General features: G+C 45.8%; 1 protein-coding gene across 3 annotated transcripts in view; it reads left to right on the top strand.

Moving 5' to 3' along the window:
- The window catches only part of FRAS1 (Fraser extracellular matrix complex subunit 1), a 292,619-nt gene that overhangs the window by 206,952 nt on the left and 63,472 nt on the right, over positions 1-22,195 (top strand). For all 3 annotated transcript variants that reach the window (XM_054031084.1, XM_054031085.1, XM_054031086.1), the window contains 11 exons: positions 1,402-1,516; positions 2,084-2,221; positions 4,841-4,873; positions 5,672-5,803; positions 7,438-7,563; positions 8,487-8,734; positions 13,627-13,778; positions 15,707-15,869; positions 17,251-17,383; positions 19,396-19,586; positions 20,517-20,670. In XM_054031084.1, the coding sequence (XP_053887059.1) occupies positions 1,402-1,516; positions 2,084-2,221; positions 4,841-4,873; positions 5,672-5,803; positions 7,438-7,563; positions 8,487-8,734; positions 13,627-13,778; positions 15,707-15,869; positions 17,251-17,383; positions 19,396-19,586; positions 20,517-20,670 (1,585 nt within the window). The remainder of the gene's footprint in view (positions 1-1,401; positions 1,517-2,083; positions 2,222-4,840; positions 4,874-5,671; positions 5,804-7,437; positions 7,564-8,486; positions 8,735-13,626; positions 13,779-15,706; positions 15,870-17,250; positions 17,384-19,395; positions 19,587-20,516; positions 20,671-22,195) is intronic.

Here is a 22,195-nt window from a genome sequence, read left to right as displayed (position 1 = left end):
TAAATCCATTAATGGCTATTAGCCAGGATGGGTAAGAAATGGTGTCCCTAGCCTCTGTTTGTCAGAGGGTGGAGATGGATGGCAGGAGAGAGATCATTACCTGTTAGGGTCACTCCCTCTCGGGCACCTGGCATTGGCCACTGTCGGTAGACAGGATACTGGGCTAGATGGACCTTTGGTCTGACCCAGTCTGGCCGTTCTTATGTTCTTATGTTAGTTAATTCCACTGCATTAAGACTCTCATACATCCACAAGTTATATATATATAATATGCAGTACAGTGTGCTCCCACACCACAGTGGCTCTTTGGAAGTGTTGCATTGATAATGTTCTTGTAGTGCAGGAAACAGTACGCTGTTTTAAAAGGCTTGAATAGAAAAGGAAAAGCTGCTATTCCTTGACATTTCCATGGAAATTGCTGGAAATTTTTCAGGATTTTTTAAAAAAAGCAGATTCACTCAAAACATATCTGACCAATAAGCTGGCTAGGGAATGACTTGTACCCTCACCCAGTAATTTTAAATCACATTGATTATTTTTTCCTCATCCATTCTGCTAAAAGTGTGTGTGAGGGGGGATGTATAAGGAGCACTGCTCTGAGGCACATATCCCTTTCTGCTTCCCCTTGCTCCAACGTGGGGTAGTAATCTGCAGCAAGGCCATGCCAGGAACAAGCTGTGACACCGTGCCCTGTCAGCTCTGCTGTACTGGCTGGTGTGTTTGGATGGCGGGGAGGAGACAGAGCCAGGACTCTGTTCACTCCTGGCCTACCAGTCCCCAGATTGGTGAGGGAAATCGAGGCAGCAGTAGCTCTGTTCACACCTCCGTTCCCAGACCAAGCCCAGGTCAGGATAGCCTGCACAAGAGTGTAAGGGACGGCGGGGGGAGGGGAGGGTCTTAACTTTCTTGCATGGACATAAAATCTCTGTATAGTTCATCTCTGATTCCCACTGGTTCTCTGGAGAAAGGAAGACTCATCACTGACGTGAAATAAACTGCTCTCTCTTCTTAATGATATTTGCCACTCCTGTAGCCCCTTCCCTGTGAGAATCCGAATCTGGTTTATAACATTAGGTCATAGGTGGTGAATAAGCCTTGCGCTGGCCTTCTGCACAGAGGTACTTTTAACCAGTAGTTAACCCCACAGCACCTCCTAAAGGTAGCTGAGTATTGCCCTGTTGGATAGACGGCACAGTGAGATCAAGTGACTTGGCCAAGGCTCTCCCAGCACGTCGCTGCCAGGGATCTAAATGTGTAACTTTAAAGATCAGGTGTTCTGAGACTCTTGTGTTTAAGGACTGGTTCCTTTGGGGAACAACTCTCTCAATTGATTTGTTATATTTCTGAGCAAATTTCCAGGTGCCATTGGCTTTTGTGTTCATTGTATAATGTGTTTTTTAGGCACTGGAGGATCGGGTGACAGTGATTGAGCCGCATCATCTCTCCTTTGTAGACTCAGAGAGTCCAAGTGGGAAAATCATGTTCAATGTGACTGTATCTCTGCAGCCAAATCAAGGCAAGATGTGATATTAATATGCTTTTTTTTTTTAAAACAAAAGTCTTAGTGCTGGAGACTAAGGACTTCTGTGCTTTTCTTGCCATTTCTTCTAAGTTCTCTAGCTTTATCCAAAGTATCTGTCTGTGCAGGCAGGTATTAATCTCTCTATCCTCCTTCAATACTTTTCAAACCATCTATTTCTCAACCTGATTCCTTCAGTTAGCAGAGGAGTGAGCAGTGCCCAGCCAGCTTTCTGTAATGTCAGTTTCTGGAATACATTGCACACTGCACCCAATGATTTTGCTCTTTTCACCTCTCCATCCATAAGCATCTGCAGCGCTTACTCAATTAGAAATCTGTGTTTAATTCCCAGTGTCCTCTGTTAGGTCCAAAGAGCTGCACTGTGTGCGAATGCAGCCAAATGGGCTGTGGCTGGGTGGCCCATTCTGGAGAACGTGAGCAGAGATAACATTGAAGACATAAATAGCATTACAGGGGGGGAAGGGACAGTGGCTGAGCCTTGATTGTTTAGTGTTAAAAATGAAATGGATGCCTCTTGTTAACGTGAGCTCTCTGTCTCTCTAGGAATCGTGGAGCACAGAGACAGGCCCCTCTCCCCAGTCAAGTATTTCACGCAAGCGGATATAAACCATGGCAAGATTGCTTACCGTCCACCCACTGCAGCTCCACACATCAGAGAGATGATGGCATTCTCTTTTGCTGGTAAGAAACACCGGCACTTCACTAGCTCTGTGTCAAGAATGTGGCAATATCTCCACTAGTTCCCATGACAGACCTGGGTGTGCCTCTTTCCCCTCTAAAAAGCTAGCATGTTCTCTCTGTTATGAGCCAAACTCACTTCCATTAAACAATGAAGATGTAGTCAATGCAAGTTTTGCCATTGACTTTAACAGGAGCAGGATTAGGACTTGAATTACTGTGAACTCTTTACAGTGGAAATCCTAGTTTGGGTATGGCAAGTTGAGAAGTGTGGGATCGTGTTACATGCATAATTCTGTAGGCCTTATGCCAATACGGTATGCAGCCAAGTTCTTTCAGCTGAGACAAATCCTTATGTTAAATACCATTCTTCAAAGTGTATTACGTACATTTAAAAAGAGTGTAGGGTCATGTTGTCCACTTGGCATCAAGAGGAGCTCTGGATATGGAATGAGAGTAGGATGAACCATTTAAAATGTTCTTCAACCCCTCAAGTTGCATTATGGACTGATCGTTTTCTAATCCTGTAACTCCACACAAAAGAGCCCCTCATAATGTGGAGATAAACCAATGGAAAGTGGGGGCTTTCTTTGCATCCTGGCCTGGGGCTGTCTTCCAAAACCGTGTGTTAACCTAAATGGGTGTAGTGAAAACAAAAGCCAACAATGCACAGGTATGCAGTACAGAGTCTGTTGGGCCAAAGCAAGTTCCTTCTTCCTCAAGAAATCATTGCATTCTTTCTGACATTTAGTGTCTGTTGGGATGTTCTGGTTTTTTAGTGGAATAAGAAGAGAAATAAAGCATGTGATATTTAGAAACTTGTTTTAATTTGACATGGATAGATTCGGGTTGGCCCTTGTATGGGAGTGGGGGAGAGGATGAGGGAGACCTCCGTTCCCTTGCTTCAGCACCCATTGCAAGAGCCATTCACAGTTGCAGTCTCTGTGCTGTCTCTTCGCACACTGCCCCAGACAGAGGCAGTCAAGCCATGGCCCTTCATACCTTCCCTTCATACCAAGATGTTGCCTCCCTAGTCGCACACTGGGAAGTTCAGGAAAAGAGTAAGCCTCCCTCATGCACAGTCCCTCCACGGGCATCAGAGAGGACAAGGCAACACTCTGTATTTCCCCTGCTTAGAGCAGTGCCCGTCTAGCACAATCTAGCCCTGAGTGTTTTAGTTGATTTTTTTTTTTTTTTAATTAATCTATCATAGAGGTATATGGTGCCTCACAGGGTACAGTAGCTCTGTTTGTATCGGAGTGGTTAATTCACTGGTTGTTACATATAGAACTAATTACAGTAGAACTTCAGAATTATGAATACATTGGGAATGGAGGCTGTTCGGAACTCTGAAATGTTCGGAGCTGAACAAAACATTGTGGTTGTTCTTTCAAAAGTTTACAACTGAACATAGACTTCATACAGTTTTGAAACTTTACTATACAGAAGAAAAATGCTGCTTTCCTTTTATTTTTTTAGTAGTTTACTTTTAACACAGCCCTGTACTATATTTGCTTTTTCTTTTTCTTTTTTTTTTGTCTCTGCTGCTGCCTGATTGTGTACTTCCGGTTCCAAATGAGGGGTGCGGTTGAGTTTGTAACTCTGGTGTTCGTAACTGTTCTACTGTAGCTTTTCTTCATGGTCTGTATGTGCTGAGCTACTTTCTGTTGTAAATAGAGGTGTAGAAATTGACTCGGTAACAAGTGAACAACTCTGTATTTACTGATGATGGTTGGCTGTGCTCTGTAATGTTCTGAATACTGGAGCCTCATTCTGGAAAGACAGCAGAAGATGAGTAACTCACAGGAGGGCTGGTGCAAGTACAGGCAGGTAAACCCCGCCCCGCCTTCTAACAATGTGCAAATCAAGTTTATTAGAGTAGCATCACTCTGTCTGCAGTGAACTCGACTCAGTCAGTGAAATATGATGGTGATATTAGCACTCCCTGATTTGCAGAGCTGTGTGTGCTGAGGAAATGAAACCTAGAAGCAATTATTAGTAAATCACCAGGCCTGGTGATAGTAAATCACCAATTTATGCAAATCCCTTTTGTAAGGTTGCCTGCCTTGTAGCATTGAATAGCAGAACATTTCTCTGTTAATTGTATTAAATTCCAAGTTCTTAACAATTACAAAGCATTGTACAAACAGTTAATGTTTACAATAGCCCTGGAAGTAGGGAGGTATTAGCATTCCCATTTTACAGATAGGAATCTGAGACCGAGCTAACGGCTACACTTTCAAAAGTTACACTGATTTCGAGTACCCATCTTGGGACATCTTGTACCTACTGCTCCAGAAGAGCTGAGTTCAGTTCAGTTGGACTTGTCAGTGCTCAGCATTTCCAGAAACCAGGCCCAAATTAAACAACCACTAATGGGGGTGTCTAAACTCGGTGGCTTTTCCGAGGCCGCACAGCAGGCGAGTGGCAGTGCTGGAATTAAAACTCAGGAGTTCCTGACGGTAACACCCAGGATTGAAGCATATGTAATAAACTGCCTCCATAAAATGTCAGGAAAGATACTCAAGTTTTTGTTGAAAACAAAATGGATTTAAATCCATGTGACCCTGTTTTTTCCTGTGCTAGTAATAAAAGTGCTCTACTTTGTTTTTCCCCCTGCAGGTCTCCCGGAGTCGGTGAACTTCAGTTTCACAGGTATATAAATCACTATTCTTTCACTGGCATAAGGGTTGTGGTACTTTTTCCTTCCTGTTAATGTCCTTTGCTTTACCTCTCCCTGTCTGCCCCCCGCCCGCCTGGCTCCTATTTCAGGGACTTCTGAGTGTTGAGTAAAAGTCTGTGAAAGTAAAAGTGCACCTGAAATACTTAATGTCTGTTTTCACAAATTGTGGATTAATGTGCATGGAAGACAATGACTCCTTGGTAGGAGACAGGAGATGGTTTTCTTAATAGCAGATACACCTCTTTTCTAACCATTAATTCAAACCCTGCAGGTCTTATTCAGTCAAAAATCCCATTGACATGAGTGAGGACAGCAAAGTTTGACTCAATGATTGTTAAATGTAGTATGGAAACATTTCAGATAACTGATGTAATAACTTGTTACCTCGTTTAAGCCTTTTCATTGTGCTGCCTAGCGTCCCTTATTCTGGATAACCCATTTGTGTTCTGGCTCCAGACTGCAGCCTGTAAAAGAGAGAGGCGTACACATGTGCGTAAGCACACACGGAGTCAGCACTGCTCTTCTAGTACGTTAGTACTGCCAGGGACGGGTTAGGGATAAAGGAAGACACTATTTTTTCAGAATTTCTGAATTATGTAGTCTTGTGTCTGGACAGTGAAGGTAATTAGCGGGGGATGGGGCAAGAAACTACTGTGGTGTGACAGTCAGTGGTGAAAAGCAGACTGCCTGGAATGTGGTTTTAGGTGCGTTTCAACATGTGTCATTTAAAACAAGCCAGTTAATGCAGATGTGTTTACATTTGGTTGTAGTGTCTGATGGAGAAAATACCACCCCTGAGCTGATATTTACCATTCACTTGCTCTCGACTAATGAGCAGCCTCCGGTGTTCCAGATCACAGCTCCATTTCTGGAGGTCAGCCAGGGTGGCAAGGCTACGATTGGTAAGGAGCCAGGAGGGCCTGTAGCAAAGGCACAGTTCTGAACTAGCACGACTGACGGGATTATTCTGAGAAAGTGCTGAACGGGCTGGGTTCGTCGCCATGAGTCCAGTACATGCAGCTGGTTCGAATTCTGGTGTGGGCTCATCTTTTTTGCTAGGGGCTAGATCAGGGGTGGGCAAACTTTTTGGCCTGAGGGCCTCATTGGGTTTCGTCAATTGTATGGAGGGCCAGTCAGGGGAGGGGGTCGTGGCCTGGCCCCCACCTCCTATCTGCGCCTCCCCCCAGGACTCCTGCCCCATCCACACACACCCCGCTCCCTGTCCCCTGACCGCCCCCGGACCCCACCGCCCCATCCAACCCCTCCTCTCATTCCTGACGGCCCCCCCGGGACTCCTTCACCACCCCTTCTCCCTGTCCCCTGACTGCCCCCGGAACCCCTGCCCCTGACTGCCCCCCACCCACCCATCCAACCCCCCCCTTTCCTGACTGCCCCCCCGGAACCCCTGCCCCCATTCAACCCCCTGTTCCCCCCCCCCGACTGCCCTGACCACCACCCCGAACTCCCCTGCCCTCTATCCAACCCCCCCTGCTCCGTGCCCCCTTACCACGCTGCCTGGAGCACTGGTGGTTGGCGGTGCTGGAGCCGCGCTGCCCGGCTGGAGCCAGCCATGCCGCCACTGCCACCACCACGCAGCACAGAGACCAGGTCAGGCCGCGGCTCTGCAGCTGCGCTGCCCCAGGAGCTCACAGCCCCACCGCCCAGAGCATTGCGTTGGCGGCGGGGTGAGCTGAGGCTATGGGGGAGGGGGCCTCCCAGCCAGGAGCTCGGGGGCCGGGCAGGAGGGTCCCGCGGCCCGTAGTTTGCCCACCTCTGGGCTAGATTGTGGCACTTAGCCCGCAACCTGCTTTGGCGGCAGTGCTGAGTCCAACACCTCCATTCCAAGAGCTCAACAGACACAAACTGCTGCACCTCTTGGAAGGGTCCGGCATGTACCCCTTCCCCATGGCTTCATCTGTTCCCCACCCTCTCCCCCTTCGGCTGAGCTGCAGGGCTGCATTCTGACCTGCTCTGGTGGGCTGTGCAAGGCAGGAGGGCCCTCACTCTCCCCCTCACATTGTACTGCCACAGGGGCAGGGGGTGGACGCTGGCCCGGTATGAGCAACGTAGCACATAACACTGTCCGGTCTATGAGAACGTGCTGCACAGCTCTATGTGCTAGGGTGAGGAAGCTTTGCATTTTTATAGACGGACTCACTGACCCACTCGCACTGCATCATTGGGCTGTCTGAACGCATGAACAACTGGATGTGGTCCCCTCCCACGTGGTTAGGAGTTGAAGGTCATGCTAGCTGTCACTTGTACGGCAGATTGGCAATAACGTCTCCGTTTGAACTCATGACCTCAGCATCACCAGGGACAAATTGTCTCCAGGCAGGCAGACCCACAGACATTTGTGTGGAGGAGAGCTCCAGAATTACATGAATTTTAAAATACAAACTCAATTAGAGCCCATTAATTTCTGTCATTTAATGCATGTAAAATTGCATATGCTAGACCTGCTGCTTATAAGGGAAGATTCGCTGTACAGCAGATTACAGCTCCGACACTAGTGCTGTGTATTCCCCCAATGCAGGGATACAACTGGCAGTAAGTGACACAGACTCGGCTCCTGAAGATCTCTTCTTTGAGCTGGTGGAACCTCCTCACCATGGTGTTCTGCTCAGGTATAACACTGGGGTCCACGAGCACATGAAAGCAGGTGAGTTGAGCAGGAAGAAGAGGAATTCAAGTTTGGGGGAAGTCACCAAGTGCAATATCCCTATCTTTGTGTTTTTGTTAATTTCTAATAAGCGATTGAGCTAGGATCTGTTTGTCAATAATAAATGGCTGGTAATTGCCTGTCACGAGCTCTTCAGAGGGCCAACTGAGTATTAATTATTTTCAGAGCACTTGAATATGTTCACTAAAACTGGGCCGGAAACAGTTTACCTGTCCCCCAGAAATTTTCCCATTCAGTATCTGGATGAAACTGAGACCTTTCAAAATTTGCCATGGAGAGAGAGAGACCCATCTCTGAGTAGCCAGCAGCCCAGTGGTTTGGGCATTCAGCTGGAAAGGGGGGACTCAGCTTCAAGTCCCAGCTCTGTTGATCCAGGAGGCAGCGTTGCCTAGTGGGTAGGGCACTGAACTGGGACTCCGGAGATCTGGGTTCTATTGCTGGCTTAGCATCTGGCCTGCTGGTTGACTTTGGGCAAGTTGTTTTCCCATCTGTAAAATGGGGATAATGGGAAAGCCATGCAAAGAATAGATAGGGAGGGAGTAGCCCTGGTGTTGGAAGCCTTGGCAAGAGAGGTGGATTTTAGAAGGACATGGAAGGAAAAGAAGAATGCTGCGCTGACAAGAAATGGGAAAGTTTGTTAGTAAAATATTACTCATTTTGTCACAGGTTTTTCTGTACTTCTGTGAAGGTCATGGCTTCTCCCTGCATACATTCTAGTTCATTAATGAAACCCTCAGATAGAATCAGTGCTCACACAGCTGTAAGGGATGCATCAAATACCAGATAAGCATGTGCTTAAGTGATTTGCTTCTTCTGGGACTGAGACATTTGATCTGAACTTAAAGTATTAATTTCATGCAGCGGATAGAGTCATCACTGTTTTTATATTTCTTTTTGGGAAGGAGACACCTTCACGTATGAGGATGTCACCCGAAATGCTTTACAATATGTCCACGATGGCTCATCAGTAGCAGAGGACAGCATGGAAATCTCCGTAACTGACGGCGTTACCACTGCAACAACGCTGCTGAAAGTCAAAGTGTCCTTGATGGATAGCGATGGTCCCCGGCTGGCCCCTGGCTGCTCGCTGACTGTCACGGTGGCTAGTAAAAGCTCTGTGACTCTCTCCCGATCACACCTTGCTTACACTGTAAGCTTGTGTCCATTCCTTGCTAAACCCAATGGATTCAGCTAGCTTCCTCCCCCTCAGGAGACCACTGCACCTTCAGGATGTTGATACATGTCAATAGAATCATAGAATATCAGGGTTGGAAGGGACCTCAGAAGGTCATCTAGTCCAACCCCCTGCTCAAAGCAGGACCAATCCCCAGACAGATTTTTACCCCAGTTCCCTAAATGGCCCCCTGAAGGATTGAACTCACAACCCTGGGTTTAGCAGGCCAATGCTCAAACCACTGAGATATGTCAACCTTTTACTATACCCTGACTACAGCTGCCAAAAAGGGGATAATGAGCTCTTTCATCCTATCAGATTTCTGAGGCTATACATATTTGACTGAAGTAAAGGTGAACTGCAAAGCAAAAATGAAAATTGAGTTAATCCCATATTTATGCACCAAACACCCCCGCTAACCAGGCCTGTGGGTTCACTCAGCAATAATCTTTTAAAAACTTCTTTACCCTCCCTGATATTGACTGGCTCTTCCTAGTTTGCTAAAGAACGACCTGGAATTCTGTGACATCATGCTGTGATACATTGCTTGCGTACGCCGTGAGTTTTCCAGTATCGATGGTGTCACAGAAGTGTGGTGCTTTGCTAGACGCAGTGGATTTAGTAGCAATGGAATTAGCAGTAGATTTCATGGAAGAGACCTGTACACGAGCTTCACAATTTAAGGGACTATAAGCATTTTAATGGCCTATTTTCAGGGCTTATATAACTTAATTGTAAAAAAAAAAAAATGGCTTTGAGTAGAAATATGGGACATACCCATATAAAGGTGTCAGATCCAGAAAGCAATATTATTGCACCATTTCTCCAAAAAATCTCCGTGGTCTCTTTCAAGTTTTACAGATTTAAATAACGTACAGCAATTCATGCAGTGCTGTAACTGCGTTGGTCCCAGGATATCAGAGAGACAAAGTGGCCGAGGTAATATCTTTTATGGGACCGGCTTCTCTTGGTGAGACAGACAAGTGTTTGAGCTTACACAGAGTGAGATATTACCTCACCCACCTTGTACTGAAGTTCACTCATTTTATAAATAAATAAATAAAACAAAGCCACATAGTGATTTCCCCCCTCGTGTATTAATATCTGTTGAGACAATATTATGTCCTATAAAAATCGGGAAATTATAAAAGTATATTGAACCAATAGACCATTGCAGCTTGAAAATTGTTCATCTGACAGATTAAAATGGCCCCTAGGGAGTCTTTCCTGCTTATTAACAGCATGTCTTGCTCTGCATTTTAAAGTACTAGCCCTTTGGATACTCAGTATAGGTTTGACTGAGCTCCTGGAATATATTCTTATTGTACCTAATAGTCCAGAAAGGCACCCAGGGTCAAATTCACTCCTGTCAAGATGACTACTACAAAGTCCACACACCATTTAAGTCGAAGTGCCTTAGGAGGCTAAGTCCTATTTTCATAAGTGATTTAGGCCCAGATATACTAAGATATTTAAGCACTTAAAGAGGCAGATAGGTGCCTATGGCATTTACAAAAGCGCCTAAGCAGGGTAGCATCATTCCCGTGTGTAGTTGTTTCCACTGACTTAAATGGGAGCTAGGTGCCTAAGCGGCAAAAAAACCCCACCTCAGGGCAGCGAGTCTCATAGCCCAGGTCAGCAGGCTCATGGAGCTCGTGCTGTGGGGCTAAGAAGAGCAGTGTAGACATTCCTGCTTGTGCTGCAGCCCCGCCTCTGAAAATACGTGAGCATGGAGGATCTCGGAGCCCAGACAGCAGCCCAAGTCGGAACAGTTACACTGCTATTTTCAGCCCCGTAGCACAAGCCCCACATGACATGGGCTGTCAGATGCGCCGCTGTGGGGTTGTTCTTTTGTTTTTCAGTTAGACATACTCTTCGGCACTTCTATAAATCCAGCTAGGTGCCGATCTGCATTTTTTTTAAGTGACTAAATTCCATTGAAAATCTGGCCCGTAGGCCCACACGAGCCTATTTTTAATTGAAAGTCAATGGAACTTAGGTTCCGAAGCGCCTATGTCTCTTTTGAGAATAGACTTAGGCACTTTTGAAAATGTTACCTCCTATCTGTAGAGCTCTTTGAAGATGAAACATGCTCGGTGTTATCCTGAGCGCTAGGAAGACTGCAACGAGCATGGTTGGGATGGGGTTTTTTGGAGTGTGTGTTGAGGAAAAACAGCAGTGGGAACTATCACAGAGTTTTCATGGGGGAGGCAGAACAACTGTCCTGTGGTGGTTTCTGGACGAGAGAAAGCAATGCCGGGAGCCATCATACAACTTTTTGTGGAGAAGACAGTCGGGGGGAGAGGAGGTGGCGGGTGTAGGAGTTTGACCAAGACAGGAGGCTGCAGTGCTGTAAATGGAGTCATTGGGAGTTTGTGGAGGATGCGGTTGTAGGAGTCCCATCCATATCTTATATAATGGTTTAAAGCTGACAACTTGTAAGTTAGGTTGGGGGAGTTATAATTTCCTCTTCAGGTTCTGATGAAGACACAGAATACTTGACCCTATGCTCCCCTGGTTTAAAATGCCACTAGCTCACTTCTACAGCTGAGTAATTGACGTGCCTGTTCTTTGTTCTGCAAATAACATACAAATACCTTAGAGAGACAAGGTGGGTGAGGTAATATCTGTTGATGAACGAAACAAGCTTTCAAACTACACAGAGCTCTTCTTCAGGTCTGGGAAAAATACTCAAGCTTCACAGCTAAATACAAGGTGCAATAGATTGTTTAGCATAAATAGTTGTTATTGGGGCATTTAGTGCACTGGATGAGATACACCATATGTTGTGATAGGCATGTGTAGGACCCTTGGATCTTGAAAGGTGTGTTGTGAGGGGTGTTGATCATTGTAGTAGTGGAGATATGTCTGCAGGTTTTGAATCTGTTGTTCTGGCAGGGTCTGGTGCCATTTTGAATTGGTGTGGCCTGGTCTGTAGGGAGCTTGCTTCTGATAATGAGCTTGGCGAGGTTGGAGGATTGTCTGAAGGCCGGAAGAAGGGGGTTGGGTTGTAACTGAGTGATGACTGTGTTGATTGTAATTGTTTGCTGTCTCTCATACGGGTGCCAGTGCGGGGTGGTAGGTGATAACTAGGGGTGTGCATTCAGAGGGTTTTTTTCCATATTGAAGCAGGTTCTCTCAGTGTATTTGGTTGGTCTGTTCCATGATGCAACCTATTTCTCTGGTAGTCTGTCCTTGTTTGGTGACGGCAGTTTTAAGTGTGTTAAGGTGTATATCCCGAACTTTCTCCTCAGAGCATATTCTGTGGTATCTGAGCGCCTGGCTGTAGATAACAGATTTCTTGATGTGTTTGGGTGGTTATTGGATCTATGACGATAGGTGTGGTGAGCTGTGGGTTTCTTGTATATAGCTGTCTGTAGGGTTCCATTGTTGAAGCTGATTGTGGTGTCCAGGAGGTTGATGTCCTAAAGAGTACCCTGTCGTACTCTTAGAAATAACAGCCTTTTGTACCTTTGTATGACCCAGTATGACAGTATTGCCAACCCCAAACATTCAAAAATCATGATGTTGGCTTAAAAATCACAAGATTTTTAAAAAAATAATACATGGGGATTTTTTCCTTTACTTTCTGGTTTCTAGGGTCATGTTTTCAGGCTTTTCTCTGCCACCATGAAGGCTAGAAACACTTTTACAAAAAATGAAAACAGAGTCTCACATAATCATGTGACTGCAGGAGCTGAGGCTGTAAGAGAAACACCAGTGTGGCAAGAGTTGGCATCACTGGTGTGATTTCATGAACAATACGTAATTACCGAAACTGATGTCACTTAGGCTGATGTCACTCAATGAGGTTTCCACAGAGTAGTTGGGGGATTTCACTTGTAGTTACATAGTTAAATCACCACTCGGTGCACTGAAAATTTTATGTTAAGATATTTTATCGGATTTGCATTGACTACACTGTTGGGAAATCATTTTTAAAAACGCCCAGGAAAAGAGATCAGAGTACGGACACACTTTAATACATTAAAAAGAATTGCAGGTGCCATCAGTTTAATAGCACTGTTTGTGGTGGAGGAAGGTGAAATGATCAAATGTCGACATTAGGTGTCTGCTTTTTGTGGGCACTCAAATCTTATGGAAAAATAAATCTTGCTCTCTGAATGTATGTAATGAAAGTCTATGGGTCAGAACCTGCTTTTCTTACTTCCATTGAAGTCGGTGGAATTACACTTGTGGGTAGGGGAAGAGGCTTATTTATTTGTATGTTGAGGTTACGGTGACTTAAAACTTTGACACTGTGGTACATGATGTCACCTGAAACTTTTTAATAGAGATGCAGACGTAAATATAATATCATACAGTTGGATACACATAATATAGTTAAATGGGCCAAATGCAGCTCTTAAGTGTGCCAGGGTAAACCCAGAACTAATCCACTGATTTCAATAGAGTTTACTCCAGATTTACATTGGTGTAACTAAGAGCTGAATTTAGCCCAGTCTCTGTATATTCTCTCTGACAAATAGAAATTATATTTCAGTCCATCTTTTGTGGGGAGGAGGCAGCAACTGGGTATTATTGGGAAGGTAAATTCTACTTGGCGTTTAATGTGATTTGAAAATAAAATACGCTAGACTTATACCCCAGTGTGCGTGTGAGAGAGAGAGTGAGACACAGATAGATAGAACACTTCTCAATTATGAGAGAATGAAGGTACATTTGTGCCCAATTCTCAGCAGGTATAAATCAGTACGGCTCCATTGAAATCAAAGGCGCTCCATCGATTTACGTAAGCTGAGGATCTAGCCCAGTATCTATATATTTCACCACTTGACTTTTTTCTTTCATGTTCACCATAAAGAAACAAAAGCAAATACTGCTGTTTGGCTTGCTTTTCTTATTAGGATAATAATTCTGCTGACTCGAAAATAAGAATTCAGTTAATTTCTCTGCCCATGTATGGCACCCTCATGCGGACAACATCTGGGCAGCATGGTGAAGGGCTTTCTGAAGTGTATAATTTCACCATGGAAGATATCAACAACCAGAGAATCAGGTAATAAACAGGTATTTTTCACCACACCGTATCTTCTTGGGCTCAAGAATTTCAGAGCACCATCTGCAGGGAACATATGTTATTAAAGTTGGGATATACAGTATTTATAAATTATAGCAGAGATGATGTTTCATAACTACACTGTTGTATCTTGTGATAATAAAAATGGCTATGATTGTGTATACAAAATAGGGTATTTTTGCACTCTCACAGTGCTATTTAGCTTGAACGTCTTCAAAATCTGTCTCTGTTTTTGTTGTTGTTTTGAGTTTTTAGTTAGGCAATACCAAATATAATGATACAAAAGAAAAAATTCCTTTACTTGAAATCGTTCCAGTCATGAAACATTTGACACCTAATTCATGCCTCTCCTGTACTTCACTGATATTATGAGAATAGTGGTATCTCCTGTGCTATAGCTCCAGCAGAAAGCAGTGTTTTCTGACTGTCTATGCTGAAAAATCGATACAACAAAAATGATTAGGGGGTATGGAACGGCTGCCATATGAGGAGAGATTAATAAGACTGGGACTTTTCAGCTTGGAAAAGAGATGACTAAGGGGGGATACGATACAGGGCTATAAAATCATGACTGGTGTGGAGAAAGTAAATAAGGAAGTGTTATTTACTCCTTCTCATAATACAAGTACTAGGGGTCACCAAATGAAATTAATAGGCAGCAGATTTAAAACAAACAAAAAGAAGTATTTTTTCATACCTTGCAGTCAGCCTGTAGAACTCCTTGCCAGAGGATGTTGTGAAGGCCAAGACTATAAAAGGGTTCAAAAAAGAACTAGATAAGTTCATGGAGGATATGTCCATCAATGGCTATTAGCCAGGATGGGCAGGGATGGTGTCCCTAGCTTCTGTTTGCCAGAAGCTGGGAATGGATCACTTGATGATTACCTGTTCTGTTCATTCGCTCTGGGCACCTGGCACTGGCCACTGTCGGAAGACAGGATACTGGGCTAGATGGACCTTTGATCTGACCCAGTATGGCTGTTCTTAGGTTAATAAACTGCACCACTGGTTTGTGGATTTCCCTTCCAGACAGGGTCAAAGCTGAGTCTGTCATTGGCTCTTACACAGAAGGAGCCAATACTTGCTCTTGCTGCATGACACCAAACTAAGATCCATGCACCACTGTGTCCTTCCAACAATATATAAGTAGTTTCATACACAAGCACAGACTAGACTGAACAATTATGCACAGGGGAATGATACTATCAGAACATTTGTGTATTAACATTAGCAATGTGAAGGTTGACGGTGATAACGCTTAAGCACATAAATAAGTCAGTGAAGAAAAATCATGATAGAAACAGAGTAGGATTTTCAGAAGCGCTCAACATTGGCCTAACTCTGCTTCTACTCAAGATGATGGGAGTTTGCTGACTTCAGTCAGAAGCAGGGGTAGGCCAATGCTGAGTTTTTTTGAAAATCACCCTCTACGTGTCTGCCAGGCAGGTGGACCGGAGACAAGTGTCCAGATTTAAAAGTTTAGAAGAAAAGAAAAATGAAACCATACTTCTTTCAGGAAGGGCAGGTTGGATCTGTTGGGACAATACTCTAATTGTACAATAACCTTCACCTTCCGTGTTCTTCCCTAACCACCCCAGTGTTGGGTCCTGCTTTCCCTGAGAGTCTTTCGGGTTTGCAGTGCGCTATGTGAGGAACTGTCTGAATGTTCTTTCACTATGGCTGACTAGCCAGTACGCTCAGACCAGCCTTTTCCTGGTCAATACCACTCGCCCAATGACATGGGAAAATATTAGTTCTTTCTGGATGGACGAGATAGAGGGGGGAAAGATTGACTCGTTATCTCCTTGAAACGAGGCATGTTCCTGCCCCTGCAGTTCTTAAACATAGGAAGTGAAATCCTTTCAGCAGGTTGTCTGTGTGACTCACTGATCTGATTCTTGATACAGATACTCAACTGAGTTTGAGACTGACAATCAGCCAGTCACAGATATTTTCCACTTCACTGTCTTTGATGCTGACAACAATCGGCTCGACAGCCAGATGTTTACCATCACTATCACATCTGTCCAGAACAAGCCTTCAATCATTGCTTTTGCTGACCTTATCACTGTGAGTACTTGCCCAGAATGCAGGAAGTTGTAGCAGGAGCACGCGTGACGTAAACAATTGAACAGTTGTTTTCCTGGCTGCCCTGCAACCATGGTGAACTGGTATCTAGTATAGATGCGAGAAAGCACTGTGTCACATATGCACTCTTGTATGTGTAAAGTGCTGTGAAACTATTTGGTGAAGTTAACAGTACCCCCATGTCCCAGAACTTCATCCAGTCATTTCCATTGTACACAATGGGCCAGATCCTCCACTGGTGTAAATTGGTGTATGCTGCTTTCCACTTTTTGGGGATCTGGCTCATCGTATCACCAGGTGACACACAAAAGGCTAGGGATGGATGAACCTAAAAACATCTGGAAGTTTAGAAAAAAGAACAGGAGTACTTGTGGCACCTTAGATACTAACAACTTTATTAGAGCATAAGCTTTCGTGGACTACAGCCCACTTAACACGGCTTCTACTCTGAAATCTGGAAGTTTGGCTCAACATGCCACATTTCAGAATGCTTCTCTGAACCCTTAGACTTGAAATTAGACAACGGTTTCTAATTAGACGAAGGTTTTTAACCATCCGAGGAGGGAAGTTCTGGAACAGCCTTCCAATGGGAGCAGTGGGGGCAAAAGACATATCTGGCTTCAAGACTAAGCTTGATAAGTTTATGGAGGGGATGGTATGATGGGATAGCCTAATTTTGGCAATTAATTGGTGTTTGACTATTAGCAGTAAATATGTCCAGTGGCCTGTGATGGGATGTTAGATGGGGTGGGATCTGAGTTACAGAGAATTCTTTCCTGGGTGTCTGGCCACATGCTCAGGGTTTAGCTGATCGCCATATTTGGGGTCGGGAAGAAATTTTCCTCCAGGGCAGATTGGCAGAGGCCCTGGGGGTTTTTCACCTTCCTCTGCAGCATGGGGCACGGGTCACTTGCTGGAAGATTCTCTGCACCTTGAAGTCTTTAAACCATGATTTGAGGACTTCAGTGACCCTGCAGGGTACACTCTGCTGCTCAGACCACTCCCATTGTACTGAGTGACATGCAGACTGCCGCTGGGGCAAGATAAGCTCTTACTCAACCTAACCCCAGCGTGACATTGGATTTTTATACCCATGGGTAGGGAGGGGCAGGAACTTGTATAAAACATACAGGGTCAGGGGAAGAATTGGGATTTACCCCCTGCATACTCCAGCAGTGACCTGTAGTAAGAATGAGCTAGAGAATTCATGCCGAAACAGGTAAAGGGATAAGTTTAAGACACTCATGTGATGAAATCCTCCTTGAACTGTTTATAAAGGCCATTTGGCAATGGTTATTGAACCTGTTTTTGTTTCTGAAGCACGTTTGTTTCTCTTCTTTTTTCCTTGTTTTTTTTTCTTCAGGTGGATGAGGGAGGCAGGGTCCCGCTGTCAGTTCACCATCTCTTAGCCACTGACTATGATACAGCCAAAGACGACCTAACGGTTACAATAATTACACTACCAATATATGGGTACATTGAAAACACAAGGACAGGTAAACGCCTGTTTTTCCTTGTACTTGGTCAGGAAATGGGAACGCAGGAATTGCCAGACTGGATGAGGCATGGGGTAGCTCATGCGTCTGTCTCTGACAATGGCCAGCACCATCTGCTTCAGTGAAACCCTGCAGTCAGCAGTTGCGAAATAACCTGCCCCGAGGAAAAGTTTCCTTCTAACCCTCAAAAGTTAGAGGTTGTCCCAGCAAGGGGGTTTACATCCTTTACAGAGACCTTGTTTAATTTTTAATATTTACTGTTGTAACTTGGGCGCTTCTTGTTATCCATAGAAATCCTTCCCTGACTCCAACTCATAAATGTTGCACTGCAGTTTTAAAACTAGCTAAGCTGCAAAGAGGTGTGGTTGCTATTATTTCCCTTACTTCGCTGCAGGACCTAAGGTTTAGCTTCGCATATTATCCATGGACATTCCTCCTGGAACTTGTGCTCCTAAATCACGTAGTTGCTCCTATCGGGAGTGGTTGGTCCCAGTATCCTTTGCCTATAATTTCCTTTTCCCCCTACGCTGTTTGTTCAGGGTGCTGGTTGGTTGCTCCCCTGTATCCTGGAGTGGCTGCCGCAAAGAACCCAGTGGCGTGGCTCACAGACCCTGCAGGTCCCACAAATTCTGCACGTAGCTCGGGTATCTGATGCCTCTGAGGCAGCCCTGGCTTCCCTCTGGCTCTGATCCGGCTCTTTGGCAGTGCTTTTACTTTGGAGCTGAGCTATCAGAGACTCCTCAGGCAGCACTTCCGGCTGGGATCCCCCTGCAGAGAAATGAATGAAATTTCTACCTGCATTAATCTTCCTTTGCTGCTTCCACCCCCTGCCGGGGGTGCGGGGGGCGCGCGCTGTAAAGTGGGAGATCTACATAGGGAGAGCTCCCCCGGCCTGGGGTCCCTAAAGATACAATCCAGCCTCAGCTTTTGCACTGTCCGTGTGCAGGCAGATACATGAGAGCTTTGCCTTTGAGAGGACTGAGTAAAAAAAAAATCTGAATAACGACCTTTTTTGTTTGTTTTGGTGTTAAACCTCTTTCCCAGCCTTTCCTATCGTTTCGGGCTTGCCTCGTCAGCGTCCCTTCTGGACTGTGTTAATTTACAAGCCCATGTTACTGTTAGGGCACCGGTAAATCCCTGTCTTTTTTCATTGCTTCCGTCTCATCGGGGAGACCTTAATGGCGGAGATGTTTGTTTTCACCCTCTCCCTTATAGAAGCAGTCACTGGGGAAGGAAATTTGAAATCGATCAATGCTCCCAGAATTAGAACCAGGGAATGGAGGGGATGAGCTGTAAATCACTCAGCTGCTGTGATGTTTTTTCTCTTTCTAATAGATTAGGTTGTAGAGGACAATAGAGTATGAGCGAAGCTCTCAGGATAATTGTAGCCACCAGAGCAAATTAGGCACTCTCCAAACACAGCTACATGCAGTACAGTGGGGTGTTGTTTGCCAGAAGATATCACACAGTTATCACAGTTATCTTGTATCCTAAGTACAGGGGGAAGAACTGTGGTTTCTAAGATACCTCTGTGTGGTACGTGATTGTAAATGTGTAGCGGTTTATAGCCGCAATCGCAATTGTTCTCCCTCTGGGGCCTGCCGGCTCCTAAGCAATACATAGTCACTGCATCTTATGGAAGAGCAGGAATAAGTTAGTGTTTTAAAAAAGACTGAGCTTCTCCGATTAAACAGGCCTTTAATGGATGGCGGACAAACTGTTTTTGCCAGGGTGAGCTGGGCTGTTGGTTCTGCTGGGGAAAGATGGTGCATTAGTAACTGCTTCATCATTTAAGGCAAGCCTAATAAGAGGGGACTGAAGCCGGCCGCTGTATGTAAAACAACAGGATCTTTACATTTCATAGTGCCAAAGAAGCAGCTTTCCGGGCGGGTCACTAGACACGTTAACAATCAATTGCAGGAACAGGAGAGCAGAACTTGGGATCGTTTTCTTACTCCCGTTGTTTTCTTAATGAAACGAGCCTCTTTTCACAGCTGGTGCTTTGTTTGCAGGTGGAACGTTTGGCCCTGGGGGCTCTGCAGGCTCAGATGCATCGTTCTCCATTCACGACGTGCTGGAGAACCGTATTTACTACTTTCAGAGCGTCCATGAAAGCATCGAGCCGACTAATGACGTCTTCACATTTTACGTGAGCGATGGCTTCAGCCGGTCCGAGACTCACAGCATCAACATCACCATCCAGGTACACGCTGTCGAAGGAAGACTACGCGTGGTTAACAAAGCCCCACCCAATGATGTGGATGACTTTTAAAGTGTTATTGTCACTGCTGACCTAGCGCCAGATTGTGCCCCACTCTGAACACCCACATGGGGGAGGGACTGAGGGTCAGGTGCCCCCTTATGCCTCTCTGCCTCAATTACAGGGCCACCGCTCCCCGAGGCAGCAGGCAAGCAGTGGATCGCTTCACCCGCCAAAACACCAGCCACTGCAGCGAAGCTAGTGTGACCAGGGAAATCATATGAACCAGCTATAGAGCTGGCAGAGATGACACATGCACCTGGGGCTGGCATAGATAATAAGAATACCCAGCTTTTCCATATCACTTTTCAAATTCAGATCTTAAAGTAGTTTACAAAGGAGGATCAGTTTCGTTATCCCCATTTTACATAGGTGGAAACTGAGGCAGAGAGGGGAAGTGACTTGCCCATGGTCACCCAGCAGGCCCGTGGCAGAACTGGTAACAGAACCCAGCTCTCCTGAGTCGCAGCCTGGTGCTCTGTCCACTAGGTTACATAGTCTCCCTTCGATAGGCTCTCCCATGGAGCAAGGGGGAAACGGGGGATCAGAGTGTGACTGCATAACAATCCTGCTGGGGCAACACAACTATGCACCAATTCCCCTTTCTCAGGGTGTGTGGCAAAGGCATTTATTGGTCCCCCTTCATCTCGGGATAGGCAGGACGCTGACCAACATGCAGGAGACTCTTACAACACCATAGTTTAAAAAAAAAAACAAAAAAAACCCTCTTAAAACGGTGAACGGTAAAACAAGTCAAGGGTGTGTATTTTTATCTCAGGGGAATTTCCTCTTTACTACATCTTCATGGTGAGTTTGCTCTTCTTGTGAGTGAGGTTTCTTCGGGGACAGCCTGCCTGTCTTTGTGTTTTGTAGCGGCGGAATGATGAGCCCCCGAAGATGACGCTGGTGCCTGTTAGAGTGCACGGCAGTGCGGGGGTGGTGATCAGCAATACCTCCCTAAGCCTGCAGGACTTGGACACTCCCGATGAGCAGTTGGTCTTTGTAATTACCAAAAAGCCTGACTATGGTAAGACCGAGCATAGGTGGAATAGCTCTTGCTGTGAGAAAGGTCTGATTTGTTCATGTAAAATACCTATGGGCTGGCTAATCCGGGGGGATTTAACTCTTCATGACAGGCCAGTTCCTGAGGGTTTTTAGAGGCCTGAGGTGGATGTTGTGCTGGAGGAGACACAGGGTCTATGGCAAGGGGTAGGAGGGACTGGTTTGAGGGGGGAGGGCGGCAGTACCTCATCTCTCTCAGGCTACTCTTTTCCATCAGCCTGCCCCCAGACATGGGTTTTACCCGTAGCAGGGGCCTGAGCTCAGTGGCAGTGGCCAACGTGGAGTTCATCACCACAGCACACAAGCCTCTCTCCCTGCTTACTTTGCATTCTGACTAGAAAATGAATAATCGATTTATAAAGGGATCGGGTAACTCTGTTCCCCTCCTCCTGGCCTTGCAGCTCTGCCTGGCCATGCGAGCGGGGAGGTGTCACCTGACAAGGAGTGGGAGACACACGGCAGTACTGCCTCTGCATGGCGTGGGTCTGAAGGGAATCGGTGGAGCCTGCTGGCATCCTTTCTACAGGGGGCTTGCAGTAGGGGAGCACAGGGCTACTTCATCCACTGGGCTGAAGAAACCTCCATGGAGCAGCTGCTTTGCCAGTTTAGGAGAGGATGCCACCCATATTGTCCTCAGTCCGGGCCCAACTACACAGATTGGTACCCTGCTAAGGATCTGACCCTCTGGGAGACATTCGAGGTAACCCAGGCCACCCCCGCCATCCCACTACCCGGTCTTCCTGCCTCCTTTTGTTTGCTGAATTCAGGGGGCAGAACAACTTGACAACAGCTGTGGAGTGTGGGGCGCACACAGCTACCCTGCTAAACTGTAGGACTTCTTGCACTTTGGAGCCAGCTTAACCGCTGCATCCTGCTGGAACGGGTCCCTTTGTAATCTCAGCAGAGAGCACATGTGATGCACAGGGTGCTGGGATATGTTTTCACTATGGAGAAAATTACCTGTCAAAGAATAATAAAACCCTATTATGCTTTGCTGGGGCATATGGGCTCCTTTTGTTTTATATGCCAAAGCAAACACTCGAGCTGTAAGCCATTCCTCTTCATGTTCCTCTGATGCTGATTGAACTGATGTGTAGATCTGGATATGAAGCCATGACATCATAGCTTGTAGCAGCCCGAAACCTGCTGTTCATTATTTACAACAACCTATTCTCATAGTATTTTTTTTTTTTTTTACTAGGGGTTGGATTGTAGTTGTAGTTGCAATTGGTCCCCTATTCTCCACAGAGTATCCCACAGTTCAGTCTCCAGCACCTCAAAATGGGAAGGGGGAGGTAGGATCAAGACCACACTTCCCCCCTGCCCTGGCCAGCTGAATCGGCTGGCCCTGGAGGGAAGCCTCTGCAGTATCCCTCTAATGGATGGTGTAGCAAGCGTGCTTCTCCTATGCCCAAGGTTACTCTGGCACCATCCCTCCTGGAATTCCAGCTGGGCCAGTGCAGATTCACTCTGTCCCTAATGGGCATAAT

Source organism: Malaclemys terrapin, chromosome 5 (genome assembly GCF_027887155.1).
Source record: "Malaclemys terrapin pileata isolate rMalTer1 chromosome 5, rMalTer1.hap1, whole genome shotgun sequence".
NCBI lineage: Eukaryota > Metazoa > Chordata > Testudines > Emydidae > Malaclemys > Malaclemys terrapin.
Note: the sequence above shows the minus strand (reverse complement) of the source record. Positions and strands in the feature narration are given on the sequence as shown.